The sequence below is a fragment of the Anomalospiza imberbis genome, chromosome 11, assembly GCF_031753505.1.
Source record: "Anomalospiza imberbis isolate Cuckoo-Finch-1a 21T00152 chromosome 11, ASM3175350v1, whole genome shotgun sequence".
Classification (NCBI taxonomy): Eukaryota; Metazoa; Chordata; class Aves; order Passeriformes; family Viduidae; genus Anomalospiza; species Anomalospiza imberbis.
This window is the reverse complement of record NC_089691.1, coordinates 3,909,058-3,923,835: the sequence shown is the minus strand read 5'-3', so window position 1 is coordinate 3,923,835 and position 14,778 is coordinate 3,909,058. Positions and strand designations below refer to the sequence as shown.

Below are 14,778 nucleotides of genomic sequence, written 5' to 3'. Positions count from 1 at the left end.
AAGTCAGCTACGTGCTCTGTGCCTCATTCCTGACCAGATTTTTCAAATGGGTGCAGAAAAAACAAAAGCTGGCCTGCTCTCTTCAGCCTCTAGAACTTCAAGGGAAAGAATACAGGCACGTGTTAGGGTCAGGGGACAGGCCCCTTGGAAAGGGACACAACTTTCATTTCAGCACTTAAAACTACAGGCATGTTCTTTTTAGGTATCAGAATTTTCTTTAAAGGAGCATAATTTCAGTTCCCACTCTTCTCTCCTTGAACTCCTGTTTGCCATCATAGTATCAGAGCATTGTTTTAGTTATGGATGTGACTCATTCACCATGAGACACAAACTCTCAATGCACACTACCTGATCAGATAAAATAAAATCAATTCACAAAAATACCAAAAGGGAGCCTTGGATTTTCATAGGCAGGAAAACAAAGGTCTCCAAAATGCCTTTAATACTCTACCTTAAAATGTTAAGGCTAAAAATTGAAAAGATGACATCTCAAATCAATGCTTTGGTGGATCTAAGAACAAGAAAGAATTGTCTGTGATGAAGTGGTGTTGCTGCCTTGCACATTCATCCCAACCTTCTATCAGATTGCTCTGCTTTGGAGGAGCTGGGGGTCTTTGGTTGCTTTGGATTGATTGTTTTGAAAGAAGTGTATTTCCCAAAAGAGAAATGACAGGAAATACAAGCTTACCTAACAGGTATCCGGGAGACAGACTCCCGCATCCGTCTCATTGTCAAGGGAGGTAGTGCAGGGACACCACTGTCACTGACATTTGAATTTGGGAACAATCTGAAATATCAACAAAAACAATTACAACTTCAACTGCTACACTACCTCCTGTACAATGCTCTTGAAAGCTGAAATTTTAAAGGGCTGTTTCTTTGCAGCATGATTAACTTCATGAACACATTCCTATCTTTACATTGTGTTTTTCCTCTGTGTACAACTAAAATCTCTGCCTTCAGACTCCCAAAGAAAAGTTCCACGTGTTCTTTCCAAACTTGAGAGACAAAATCTTTTTATATCAGACTTCAGCTTTTCCTGAAAGGGTACCTGACACAATTAAGCTCTATTAAAGCCAGGTAGCACCAAGTGGCACAAGTCATCCTGCACTCTCTTAGTATGAGAAAACGCAGAACCACGTGAGCAAGTTTAGTTATAAAAAATTACAACCACTAAGACACATAAAAACAATTACAGGCTTTAACACTTTTGCATAAAAGGACTTCTAACATAGTAATTTTCAACTTTTTGTAACTGGTATTAGGAAAGTATTATCCCTCCATCCACTTTCTCACCATTCACCATTTTCACCAGTGTCAGAAGCTGAAGTGTAGAACAGGTGAACACCAAAGTTTCCAACAGCTAAAATCCAGCTGAATCATGGCCTGGTTTATTCCTAAAATGTGTTGTGTGAGAGGAACTGCTATCCCCCTGTTCAAACACAGGGCACTGGAGCAACTGCCTGGTCATGCAAGGTGTTTGTTTGCTTGTCCCAGAATATTAAAATCCAGAGCAAGAACAAAATGCAGCTGATGTGCACGGCCTTTTTCCCTGGGAACAGACACTCATTGCTGGCTGTTTCATGAGCTCAATCCACAATTCTGCACACTGATCACAGGGACTGCCTTCCCAAGGACCCAAAAGGATCTCTGTGACCAGAGGTACAAAAGCAACTGTCAGCCAGAATTGCTGCTGCCATTAGAAAGGAGCAGTCCTTACAAGAGCTGCCTGATGTTGCTCCAGTCCACACACATGGTTGGCACCTTGGTGCTGCAGTGCTCGTGGAATTTGTAGCCACACGTCTGACACCGAAAGCCATTGAGCAGGAACTTCTGGCAGATGTCACAGAAGGCAAGCTTCAGAAATGTCTTCCGAGCCTGGAAAACACAGCCAGTGATGAACCCGAGCTAATTATCTCTTCATGAACTGAGACTTGGATCTTCAGAGCCCGACAGAAATAAAAAACCATGCTAAAATGCTGTCACAGCCCCCAGGTTGCTACTAAGCTTAAAACCACACTCAGATATTCCAGCACAGATTTCCAATTTGGTTGGAAAAATGGAAAGTTTAGAAACACTAATGGCTTTATTTGCCCAAAAAAAAAAAAAAAAAAAAAAAAAAACCAAAAAAAACCCACCAAACAAGGGAGTAAAAAAAAAAGGACAAGTGTTCTTTCTGTCAAATGCAAAAGCAATTTTTTTGCTCAGCAAGGTGATAGAGCTGTGTGAGTGTGTGAGCCAAGAGCTGGAGTTTTTGTTTGTTTCCAGTAGCACCAAAGAGGTGAAAGAGGCTCAGACTGGAAGGCCCACCTCATTTTTTTTATTAGTCAAAACTCTTGGTGTTTATGACTTGCATGAGAAATGTATTTCTTAGTAATCAAAATAATCTAGGGAATTTGTACTTCTTTAAATGGCAGCCTACTTTGTTTTTTTTTAAAAGCTTCTGAAGTATGAAAAGATACTAAAATGAACCAAGGGGTTTCTTCCTCCAGAACCTACTGGAGAGGAAGGCTCCAAATTTCAGCTTCTTCCAGACCTGGATTAAAATATTCATTTTCTGCTGACCAACTGCAGATGATATTTTCTGTCGTTTTTTTAAAATGCAGAAGTAAAGTGACTTTCAGGTTTTGCAAATCAACCCTAACCTTTCTAATGGATGTAAATTACAATCCTTTAGGATTTAGAATTACCACAATGTATTTCTAGAACAAAACAAGAAAAAAGCTAAAATATGGGAACAGTGTTCCTTCCCACGGAGAAGACAATAATGCAAGGTAAAACTGCTAGAGAGTTGGGCATTATCTCTTTGTAAAAAAAAAAAAACCCTTAAAAATTAAAAAAACCCACAAAGCACAAAACCACCTTCTACTAATTTCTTTTGTGTGGAACAAATAATCCATTTTGGAGAAGGAACTACAAAGTAAAGCCTTTCATTCCCCCATAGAACACACTATCAAATTACAAGGCAGCATTAGCTCACAAAATAATGTCATGACCTGCAGAATTAACAGCACCCCTGAATATCCAGTACAAATAATAAATACTGGACCATGAGTCCAATAAAGCTGCTGAACTTATCCAGCCTTTTTTGACTGAAGAGCTAGAGACTGGAAATGGAAATTTTCTCCCTTTTCTGGACTTTAAAGACATGGGTATCCTACCACAACAGTTCCAGACACAGGTTATTTATGTAAAATAAAAATGGCACTCATCAGACCTGTGGAGAATATGCACAATGTGAGCTTGGACAGTCTGTGACACCCGGGGATCACCAGTGTAATAAACACAATTCTGGCATTTCACTGCAAACTGATATTCAGGGAATGTAATTTGTGGGGAACAGGGGTGAAGGAATCAACCACAACTTCTGAAAATCCCTGTGTCTAGAAAGCCAAAAGCTGTCTAATGCCCAAAACATCCTTTGGCCAAATCTGTGGCTCAGCTGATAAAATTCCCAGCAGAATACAGAGCAGGAAAAGCTTACAAAATTGTGTGTGGTGAGTGGGACATGGTCAAGGAAGTCCACTCGCAGCTCCTCTCCAATCAGGGAGGCAGCATCTGTGTTCCAATCCAAACGCACCTTCTTTCTGAAGGAGAAAATGGGGACAGCAAAGATCACTTTGGAGACAAGTCTGACCTCATCAACAATTACGTTTTGTGAGTTTTCTTGAGTAAACCGGAAACAAATACCCAGAAAAGCATGGCTAACCTCTTACAGTGAGCTAGACAGATCTCAGTGTCTTTTATTCAAAAAGTCAGAAGCAAGTCGGACTGTATTGTAAGTCACCTCTTTTTCTGCTCATTTTTAACACGTTATTTCTTTATAAAATATTTGACATAAAGCACCTGGAAAATTAATGGAGTCATAGAAATACCCTTATAAATGTAACAGAAATCGTGAGTGGCACCCTCAGTGACACAAAATCCATTATTAGGTGCTTGGGGAGTGACTGCTGACCCCAGAATGCCCTCAGTTGCTCAGAGATGTAACCCCTCAAATGCCTGAGGCTGCAGGGAGCTTTAAGCCCAAGCCTGAGGAGGTGTGAAGTTAAGTGCATTAACTCCATGAGATACCTTCACTCCCTCAGCTTTTACAACAATCATTTGGTATTATAGCAGCATCCCTAGTCCTACAAAAAATATGGAATATCTGAAGTGAGACTGAAATCCAAATATTGGGAAGCTGTAGAGGAATGCAGAGCCTTAAAACTGAGCACATAGAACTGTTCAGGGAAGTGGGCTAAGAATCACTGACACTGAATTTATCAACTACAAAGGCAACACAGAAATGCACCTCAAATATGAAGGAAGGCATCACTTCATCTAGAGCATGGCAAAACCCTCACTGAGGGGCTGTAAGCACTTGAGCGAGCCCCTCCACTTTAAGTATTTTCAATATTTAGCTTTAAAACAAAAATGAAATTGCCAATACACAGGAAGCTGACAGAGTTACCCTAGAAGAAGGCAAAGAAAGCAACACAAAGTGTTCACAACCAAACTGCTTTCAAAAGAAATTAGCCAGAGGGAAAGAAAACACACTGCTGCTATTGCAAACCCAAGATTTTTACATTCTCTGGGAGGAAGTTTCACTCTCACCCTTTTGGTTCAGCAAGAAGTCGAAAAACTGCACAGCATTCTGGCTGCAGACCTCTGACTTTCAGGGCCTTCATGAGACAGTCATGCAAGGTCATCCCATTTCGCACATTCACCTGTGACCAAAGGGAAAAAACCAACTCAGCTTATAGACACTGCTGCACAATTTCTTTAAGCTTTTCCAAGAGTAGAAGACCGTTCTCCCATTTTAAGAAATTCCAGGAAAACTGCACAAAGTGCACTCCTGCGAAGGATGTTCTGAAGCCATTTTATAATTTCTCAGTTTCTCACAATGACTGAGTTTCTATGAAACAAGATTTTACACAAGTAGGCAGCCTAGAGAAAGAACAGAAATGCAGGCAAATTGTGCTACCTCAAGTACAGAAAAAAGTTTAATTTAGATTTCAGGAAGCTTTGAGTAAGACTATTATTAGGTACACTCAGCTCCAAGAAACTGAACAGAAGTGTTCCCTCAACAAGTTTCACTTCTGCTTTAACCCCCACACTTCATAGTGGGGATCCAAGTGAGGAAAATGACAGAAGTGTCATGGCAGGCATCATTGTTTAGGTCAGACAACAATGATTTTAATGTGGAATATGCTCATGTGCTTTAGAAAAGCCACAGCACTGACTTTTCAATACTGTATTGAGAGCAGTACAGCTTCTCAAAATACAGACAGAGCGCATGTTTCAAGTAAAATACACCCTCTAAAACCAACCAACTGCTGACCATCACTCAATCCCAGCAAGACCCTTTTGAAGGCAGGCATTTCTGGTGCCAGATCCACACCCTCGTGCCAGCAGTGGGACCAGGACAGTATTTGTGAGCTGCAGGCAGCACAGACTCACCACAGTGCGCTGCTTGTTGGGCAGGAAGACGCGGATGGTGTTGCTGGTTTTGGACGTATCCGAGATTTTGCCATCGTCCGACGCCCGGCGCTGGTACCCAAACTGCTGCACGATGGTTGGTGAGATACAGTTGGGGCCATCAAAGACAGAATCCTTCAGCCCAAACCCATTGCTGATGGTCTTCCAAGCTCCCTGGATGTGCTCCATTGGTGCGGCCTAAGGAAGATTGGGAGAGTCAGGGAAATGGCCACGTCCTTCCCTCTGGAGTGGTGCTGTCTCCTCGTCACACAACAAACCTCAGCCTTTCCTGGGAGCATCTGAAGCTGCCCTGCCTTGTGAGGTGATCAAGCTACACATGCAGGGCACAGCTGACAATCAGCCTGGCTCCTGAAAGCATTTCACTTTCTACACACGGAGCAGGAATAGATGTGTAACTCCTCTGCTGCACTGCACCTCAGGGTCACAGGAGCACTTCACCAGCAGGGTAATCTACTAATTAGTGTCTCAGGGGCTTTCAGAAAGGTGGCCAGATTACAGAATCAGAGAATATCCTGGACTGGAAGGGACCCACAGGATCACCCAGTCCAACCCCTGGCCCTGCACAGCCACCCCAACAATCCCACCCTGGGCATCCCTGGGAGCTCCTGGAGCTCTGGCAGCATGGGGGCTGTGCCCATTCCTTGGGGAGCCTGGGCAGTGCCCAGCACCCTCTGGGGAAGAACCTTTCCCTGAGCTCCAGCCTGAGCCTCCCTGGTCACAAGAATAAAGAGCCCTGTAGGAGGCCAGCACAACAGCCCTGTAATCAGATATGTCACACAAGCATTAGCCCAGACTGTTAAGAAAAGAGACTCAACAGGAATTACAATACCAAGAATTAATTAAGGAATCTATTTTAATCACTGTGATAAAAATGATTTTGAGTTATTTTGAGACTTTGGTTACTTGGGTTTTTTTTATACTATCACAATTTACATAGTGTGAAACAGCAAAAAAATTGTCTCGACCCTCACACCCGCTATGCTCAGGTACATTTCAGCATAAATAAAGCCTGGGACAACTGGGATTGTTCAGCCTGGAAAAGAGAAGGCTCCAGGGTGACCAGCTCGAACCCTCCAGTACCCGAAGGGAACCAAGAAGAAAGATGGAGAGGGATTATTTACAATTAACAGGGTACAAGGAATAGCTTCAAACTGACAGGGAGCAGGTTTGGATAGGATACTGGGAAATATTCCTCTCCTGTGAGGTGGGCAGGCCCTGGCACAGGTGCCCAGAGCAGCTGGGGCTGCCCCTGGATCCCTGGCAGTGCCCAAGGACAGGTTGGACACTGGGGCTGGGAGCACCCTGGGACAGTGGAAGGTGTTCCTGCCCACGGCAGGGGTGGCACTGGATGGGCTCTGAGGTCCCTTTCAACCCAAATCATTTCATGATTTTACAAACTTCTTCCAGTGCAAGGACACCAACAACCCCCTCCCCGCATGCTTCCAAACCAGCAATGGTTTCTGCACGTGCAGGGACAAAGATAAAGGTACCACAGGATTTTTTCCCAACTGCAATGCAGCTTGAACTCCAAACTATACTAAAACATCTTATTTAAAATCAGGCAAAACCAAAGCCTGTACTGAAATCAAACAGCCTAATTCAGAACACCCAACACTGACTGAACACCTGTCAGCAGCTGCTCAAGTCTCATTTCATGTGTGGTCCTGCATCTCCTTTGTTGCAAATTATCCGAACCCTCCAATACATTTCCTCATGTTTGTGTCAGAGAAAAGCCAACAGTGTTTGTTTCAGTTGAAAAGTTAAGACAATAGAATTCTTGGATAAAAAAGATCTCCACTAATGTTAAGTGTCAGTTCTGGGGTGCCCAGAAAGATAAGCTGAATCTCAGAGCGTTTTCCTTCACAACACAGCTCTGAAAAGGCACAGCAGATTTGCAAGTAACTTTGGTCCAGACCTCAACCCAGGCCCGACCAGCAGCCAGAAAGGAAATGTAACAACAAAGTTCCAGAGAAAGGTTTGGTTTAGGTGAAGTCATTACCACCACATGCAAAGCCCAGAGCAGCAGAACCCTCAGCCTCAAAGGGAAGTTGCAGTCAGTTCCTGAGCCTCTCCTTCACTGACAAGGCACCCACTGCCAACACAGCCTCACCTTCCCCCCGCCAATCCCTGTCACTCCTCAATCCATCAGCTCTGCAGGTCCAGTTGTCCAAAGGTTCAAAATGTTTAAATGTCAGTAAGATTTAAACTCCATGCCAAATCGTCTAACAGGCCTGAGATACTTGGATTTTTTTATTTTTAAATCTATGGCACATAAATGACAAGGGTTTTATATTTGCCCAATCATCTAACAGGATTGAGATACTTGGATTTTTTAGATTTTTAAATCCATGGCACATAAATGACAAGAGGTTTATATTCGATGTAAAAAATTGAGGGATACAACCAAGTTCACCACACATAAGCACCTACAACATCTCATAATTCCTAGGCATCAGAAAGGTGAAAAACAAGTTATGTTCAGTTACAACACCCACATAATGCACACGGCAGCTGAAAGAGTAACTACTGAGATGGCAGCAATAAAAACTGAGATAAACTGTTAGATAAGAGGGGAAAGATGAAACCCAGAGAGCTTCTCTTAACTTATCCCCTATGGGAAACTCCTTTGTTTCACCCTTCCAGGTAACAGATGAGACTAAACAAAAAAAGGAGCTTGACTTGATTTTTCTGCTGATCTAAGGAATAGCAGGACAGCCCTCAAATCCTCCTTGTCCCTGCTGATGTAAGTTGACAACACCCCAACATTACAGCCCTTATATTTAATATTTTGATATGCTGCCAACATTTCCTGAAAATTTCCAGAGAAAGCAGGAAATGACAAAGAATTCAGACTTGCATTTTGACAGAAGCTTCACACCCAAAAAGTGACTTCCCTGCTCTCGGGGTATTCTCTCCCCCAAACCCTGCACATGGAGGCACAGCTACCAGGGAAGATCACTGCAATGTATTTTAAGGTTGTTGCACACACAGGAAAACACAGACAGCAACTGCCATCAGCCTTCTGTAGATCCAAATGTCAGTTCTATCTTTAATTAGGCATTTGCAGCCTTCTCTCCCAGGATCTCTGCCTCAGTAAGTGCTGGACAGTCTCAGAACCGGCCACGTCTGGCACAGCCCTCCCTTCCAGCAATGCCCTGCTCTCTCCTGCCATCACTGGGGTTTTGCCACCTCTTCTGGCTGAGGATGCAGTCCCTGGCAGGCTGGGTTTGCTCCCAGATGTTGAGTTCTTTCCCTAGAAAATGGATGTAGCACACACACCATCCTCGGCTCTCCTCCTCCCGAAGCTCAGGGCTCTGGGTGCTACTCGGGCACTCGGGGAGGAGCCAGCACCGAAGGGAAAAGATGAGAACGGAGGTCAGACCTGGCCTGGAGCTGGCAAAAACCTGCCAAGTGGCCTGAGGGTGGAGGGGCAGGGGAGAAGAAAGGGAAGTTTAACACATCTCCACAGTCTCCTGGGGAGAGACAGGGAATCCCTGCTGGAAAGTTGCTAAACCTGCTCTGGCATCCACTGCACTAGGGCTGGCAGCTAGAAAGGTGGAGCTTGTTGAAGAAACCCAAACTGTCCTGACTCTTGTTCAGACAGCCCTCCGAGGGTGCCAGAAGTTCCAGGACCCCACAAACACCTCTTGAGCCGGGCCATGAACAGTCTGGTTGAAAACACTCAAACTCTGGCAGAGCATGGGCAGCCATGCTCACTTCTCCAGCCTTATTGCAGATTATTCTCATGGAAGAACAGTCAGAAAAGCTGCTGCCTAGGAGGTGATTCTGAATGACTTACACCTTTCTCCTGCCCTCCAGTGCAAAGAAAGCTGGCTTCAAATTTCTATAAATCTATACAAAACCATCCCCTTGGAACTGCAGCAGCTCACAGCATGCACAGGTAGGAGAGAAGAGAATTAACATGGCCCTTAAGTGACCAGCTTAGGGCTGACAGAAGGTGACATTTAATGACACAGCCTAACACTGCACATCCACACACCACGTCTGGCTCACTCAGAACCCTGAATGGGCACAACAGCAGAACAGAGCGGGGAGAACATCTCTGGCCACAGGTCTGAGTCCACCTGAACAGGTAATTAATGTGCAGAGCACAGCCCACCCTGCAGGGTCCTGTAACCTGGGCCCTGGCAGCAGTTTCACTCCCTTTGGGTATTCTGCTCCGAGCAGTCATTGATTAAAGGTATTTTTACTCACTACACTCATTTACTCCAGCTCCCCCAACATCCACACCAATTCACTCCAGTGAAAAGATGCTTGAAACTCTGTTCTAAAGAGAAATTTAATTTAAAATAAAGGAAGAAAGATTTTACAATGATGCCTTCAGAACTATATTCTTGTTAGGTTTGTCTCTTCCAGAAAAAAATTGCTTTTCTCTCTTTAAATTAATTACAAGCACATTTCTGAAACATAATCATTACCAGATACCGGATTTATGTTTATGCCATGCTCAAATAATCCACTGCCAGCTGGATGTTTGCATGTATATTTCTAAAAAATTTCTTTAAATCTTTTCTTCCTGTAGCTCATCACTTTCATGAAAATGACTTCAAACAGCCTTTCTTCAACTGGCAAACTGCAACACAAGCATTCAAAGAATATTTCAAGATATTAAAGCACATCAGTCCCCTTGTAGATCCAGGACTGCTGGGAAACTGATACTGATTGGTTTCATATTAAATGTTCAGCCTAAGCAGAAAAATAATGTCATTTACTGCTGCAGGTCCCCCAGGAGTTCTGCACGCTCTGACCAAGACTGCACTTCTCATTAGCGCTTTTTGCACACATTACACATTCTGCTAATGAATCATTGGAACAAGTATTAAACCAAGAGCATGGAAGAGCTCTGGAATGTGCACATCTGACAGGAACAAATTCCTGGAGATCAGTCACTCTAATGCAATCAATACATTCATGTCATTCATTCCAGTTCAAAAGGTATTGGAAGATACTCTGACTTCTCCCATGAGCAGGATAAATTGCTGGTCTGAACTGTTAAAAATTTCAGTCTCCCTCCCTAAAAAATGCCAAGAGTGGCACTGAGTTAGGCTGAAAGTTCACATGTTACAAAGCTGAACTCTCACACCAAAGTTTAGGTACTTTGTCCTTCCTTTTTTCTGGAACAAACATCAAAAGCTTTTAAAAACATCTCATTACAGTTCCCCCTGCCAGCACACATGTGCTGCCATTTTTATCCACACAAATTCATGGACTGTCATGTTTCATGGAATACACCTACAAACTCAGAAGAGCACAGAACAAAGTCCAGAATCCATTTCAAACTGAACACTTTTGTCAGTAAACATAAGCTTGAAAAGCTGCTTAGAAGCAAAGTTTTCATCTCTGACACAAAAAGATTAATGATCTGTTTAACTGTGGCCTTTTCTTCTCCCATACAGTAATTAATTGATCTAATATTGCTTGGGTGACCAATTATCTGGGGGGATAACCAGAAATTCAAACCAGACAAATCTCTGTTGTGATCTACAGCAGCATTTTTTAAAAGTAGCTTTCCAGAGCACTAGAGGATAAATATGGACCCATTCCTATATAAATAAATAAAGCTGTGATCTATGGAAATATGAATGCAGGGCATGAGTTGGGATCAGTGTAACAACCCAGGCAGATCCCTCTTACATCTACAAGGTTGGTGCTTTTCCTTCATGTGTCCTTCATTTTAAGAGATCAATGCCAAAAAACAAATTCCTCCCTTAGACAACTGACAGAAATTAAAAATTAACAGAAGGAAATCTCAGTGTTCAGGGAAAAAAACCAAACAGAACAAAAACCAACAGAAACACATACAATTTCTGCCTCTGCTGTTCTGATCTTGGAAGTATCTTTTCTGCTTTTTTTCTTTATTTACCAGTAGTATTCTGGTTTTAGTCACTACTTCAGCCATCAGGGAAAAAATAACATTGGTTTTCCAATAAGTGGGCCCTACAGTAAGGAGGACACAAGCAATTCAACTCTCAATCTGCTTTCAGACTTACTCATTTTAGACGTATTCATTTATTATTCATTCAAGATTAGTATCTTTTTGTATTTAAAAGCTGCTGTCAGATAAAAACTCTGGCTAGTAAGCACAAACCAAGTCAGACTCCCTGGCTGCAGCAGGCTGTACTTTGGGCTCTGCTTAGCAGGAATTTGTCACCAAAACAATCTGCACCTTTGGCCACCCTGTGCCTGCTCTCTGTTGGCTGTAACAGCTCTGGGCTACTTTTCCCAGCCAGATCCCAGGAAGATCTGTCTGGTTTGTCCTTTCCACACAGATCATTCCCTTGTCAGTCACCCATTTTTTTCCACATATTTCTATGAAATTCAAATGTGGAGTTCTAAGTTTCCCTACAAAACCACAATTCCTTCATTAGAGAAACAGGAGCACTGAAGACCCTGCATCTAAAAGAGGGATACAGAATCCAAAGGTTTGCCTTTCCCAAAGCAAAAAACCAATCCCAGATAAAAAGAAAAATGCAGCAGGTTTTTCTAATCAGAGTGTTTTTAAATTGGATTTAAGTACAGCTGCAGAGTTTATACAGATTCACAAAGAAGTTTATGGAATTGCTATTGAAACAGTAGGAAAGGAAAAAGCAAGCAAGGAAAAGTGCTCATACATTTTGTACAAGTTTTGCTTACAAAGCACCAGAACTCTGTCATTGAATAAAATTTCCACTTTTCTTTCTATTATACTATTTCATATTTTTTAAATTAATGTGCTCTTAACATGATGAAGACTATTAAAGCTAAAGTGATATTTAAGTCGTGCTCCTTTTTTAATTCCGTAAACTCAAACTCATTACTAGAAACAAAAAGCACTGAGCACTGCTTTTTATAGCTGATTGTATCAGAATCACATTATACAACAGTCCTGTCACTCAGATTTCTTGTTTCTGTGCCATGTTAAATTCTTCTCAGAAGAATCCCCCAAAGGGAGATTTACAGAGAGATCTCTTTAATGTGGGCCTTGCACTGCAGACAGAAGTGGGACTACAAGTGTTTTGTCTTTCTTTACATGGTCAAAACACTGGGCATGCCTTTTTTCTCCCCTAAATCTCTCAATCAAGTGCACATACCTTCCCAGCCATGTGCCTATTTGCATTCTGCACTTGCTCATGCCAATTGTTCCCAGTCTGAAAGCCCCAAACTGTGTTTGCAGTTGCCTGGAACTCATCCACTTTACAGCAAGGATGAAAAAAAGTTACTCAAATGTCAGCAATCCACCAAATGCCCTTCCCACACGAGTTCTCAAGGATTAAACAAAAAAGTGACTGAGAACCTCAGCACAAAGAATGCCTGGCTCTGTCCTCCCTCAGCCACGTGTAGGAAATGCAGCAGCACTGAGAACACCCCAGACTTAGAGCCTGGAGAGAGGAACAGCCTGAGGACTATTGAAGAAGCTGCTGGGAGCTGTGCTCACACCTCACTGTACAGACAGCCTGCATGGTGCTGCTAACCAGCACTGCAAAGCACCAGGAATGCTGAATTTTCTGTACCTCCAACAGGATGCACTGCCCCAGGCTGTCCCAGAGCTAGGTGCTCCCTGCTTTCACCCAGGGCAGCTTTCAGCCAATAAATGGATGTGATGAAATGTGGGCTCTGCGCCAGGCCTGCAGTGCCACGTGGAGGTCAATAATGTGATTCCAAGAGCTTGGAAACATCGTCCAACTGGGCAGAGGGCAGGGCACAGCGACACCAGCACCGACAGCCTTGAGAGATCTTCAGGAGGAGACAGAACAAAGGATTCTCCCTTGTACTTTATAACAAGATGCACCTGGGAATAGCTGGATATATCCTTCCTGGACAGCTGTAACAACTTTATTTTCATGGTTTGTATGCACCTGTATTTGCCAAGAAACCTGAATAAAATGGCAAATAAAAACGGAATGTACTTAAAAATTTAAGACTGTATACAACAAAAAATAGTTAAGACTATGTCAAACATTTACTGTCCTGAGAGCCTCCAAAAGAAATTATGCTCCATTTTAACATTATCTTATTAAATACACCCATGAAATTACAGTTCTGGTTTGGGTGGGTTTTTATTTACTTAACAAAGTGCCATGGCAGCCTTTTTGTTTCAGAGAGAGAGTTTGAAGATAATGTCACAGACAGATTTACATTAGGTCTGGATTAATCCCAACAGACCTGCAGTTGTGTGGAAAGGCAAATGCTGTTTGGAGGAGACAGGCAAATATCAAGAGCTGAAGCTCTAAACTGAGGAAGGGTTTTTCCCCTGCAAAGTAAATACCCAGGGAGACTGAGTCAAGTAAGAGCTTAAGTTAAATATACACTTCTGATAAAGCAAATGCTGTAACAACTGTAGTTCCAGATTGATTCTGTGGCATTTTTCAAAAAACAAAAAGTGGATTTTAGCAGCAGTGCAAGAATACAAGCACAGAGGGGCTGAGCTGAGTTTCCCTTCCTGTAGGGAAGGTCCAGGAATCTCCAAAGAAAGAATGGGGCAGGAGAAGGAGGAAGGGAAAGATAACAAGAGAAAGTTATTTATACCTTCAGTTTTCCTTTCAGCAAATGAAGTCCTATGACAAAAGGATGCAGCACATCATCTGTGGAAGACAAAAAACCAGAAGATATTTACATTTTAACAGACATATGCATGTGCTACATATCAAATAAATAACCAAAAAAGCACATCAGTGATAAATCATCATCCTTCTACTTTCAGAGTTTTCAGGGTCTTGCAGCCTTTCATTATCTTAGGCAGCATTTCAGTGTAAGGAGACACAGAATGCAGGACAACCAAATGTTACCCAGCTCAAAAGCATTTCATTCTTCTTCCAAAACATCAGAAAAATCTTTTACAGCTAAAAACTCATTGAAGTAAAAATTAAATAGGAGTTGAATAGTCCCTTCTCACACAAGAGTTCCTCACTCAAACACCTTGCTGACTCACAAATGTTGACAAATCTTGGAGACAAAACAAACAAACAGTAACAAGCAGCCAAGCTTCTGAAGGCTCTCTGTATCCTGCATAAAAGCACCAACTGTAAGAGGAAGAATTCCTTGGGAAGCTGAAGAAATCTCGATGGGATCATCCCCCACAAAGCTTTCTCTTCTCCTGACCAAGAAGTCTCAGCTTCCTCATGTCTTTCTAAAAAATGCAAGAAAAAAATCAAGAAGAGATGTTATGTTGCCAGCTCACTTCTGGTTAGAGGTATCCTCTCTTCTGGACAGAGCAGATGGGGAAAAAATAAAAAGAATAAATAAAAAGAAGCTGCAGTGATTTTACCAAACCAACAAACTCTCAAAAATTAACAAGAA

General features: G+C 42.5%; 1 protein-coding gene across 5 annotated transcripts in view; it reads right to left on the bottom strand.

The window, feature by feature from the left end:
- RAF1 (Raf-1 proto-oncogene, serine/threonine kinase) overlaps positions 1–14,778 on the bottom strand; it is a 37,273-nt gene that overhangs the window by 13,567 nt on the left and 8,928 nt on the right. For 3 of the 5 annotated variants that reach the window (XM_068201494.1, XM_068201496.1, XM_068201495.1), the window contains exons 2-7: positions 14,008–14,063; positions 5,443–5,658; positions 4,597–4,709; positions 3,485–3,587; positions 1,721–1,878; positions 689–787 (exon numbers count right to left, since the gene is read on the bottom strand). In XM_068201494.1, the coding sequence (XP_068057595.1) occupies positions 689–787; positions 1,721–1,878; positions 3,485–3,587; positions 4,597–4,709; positions 5,443–5,649 (680 nt within the window). In that variant the 5' untranslated portion in view covers positions 5,650–5,658; positions 14,008–14,063. The remainder of the gene's footprint in view (positions 1–688; positions 788–1,720; positions 1,879–3,484; positions 3,588–4,596; positions 4,710–5,442; positions 5,659–14,007; positions 14,064–14,778) is intronic. The other 2 variants (XM_068201498.1, XM_068201499.1) reach the window with 1 other exon arrangement.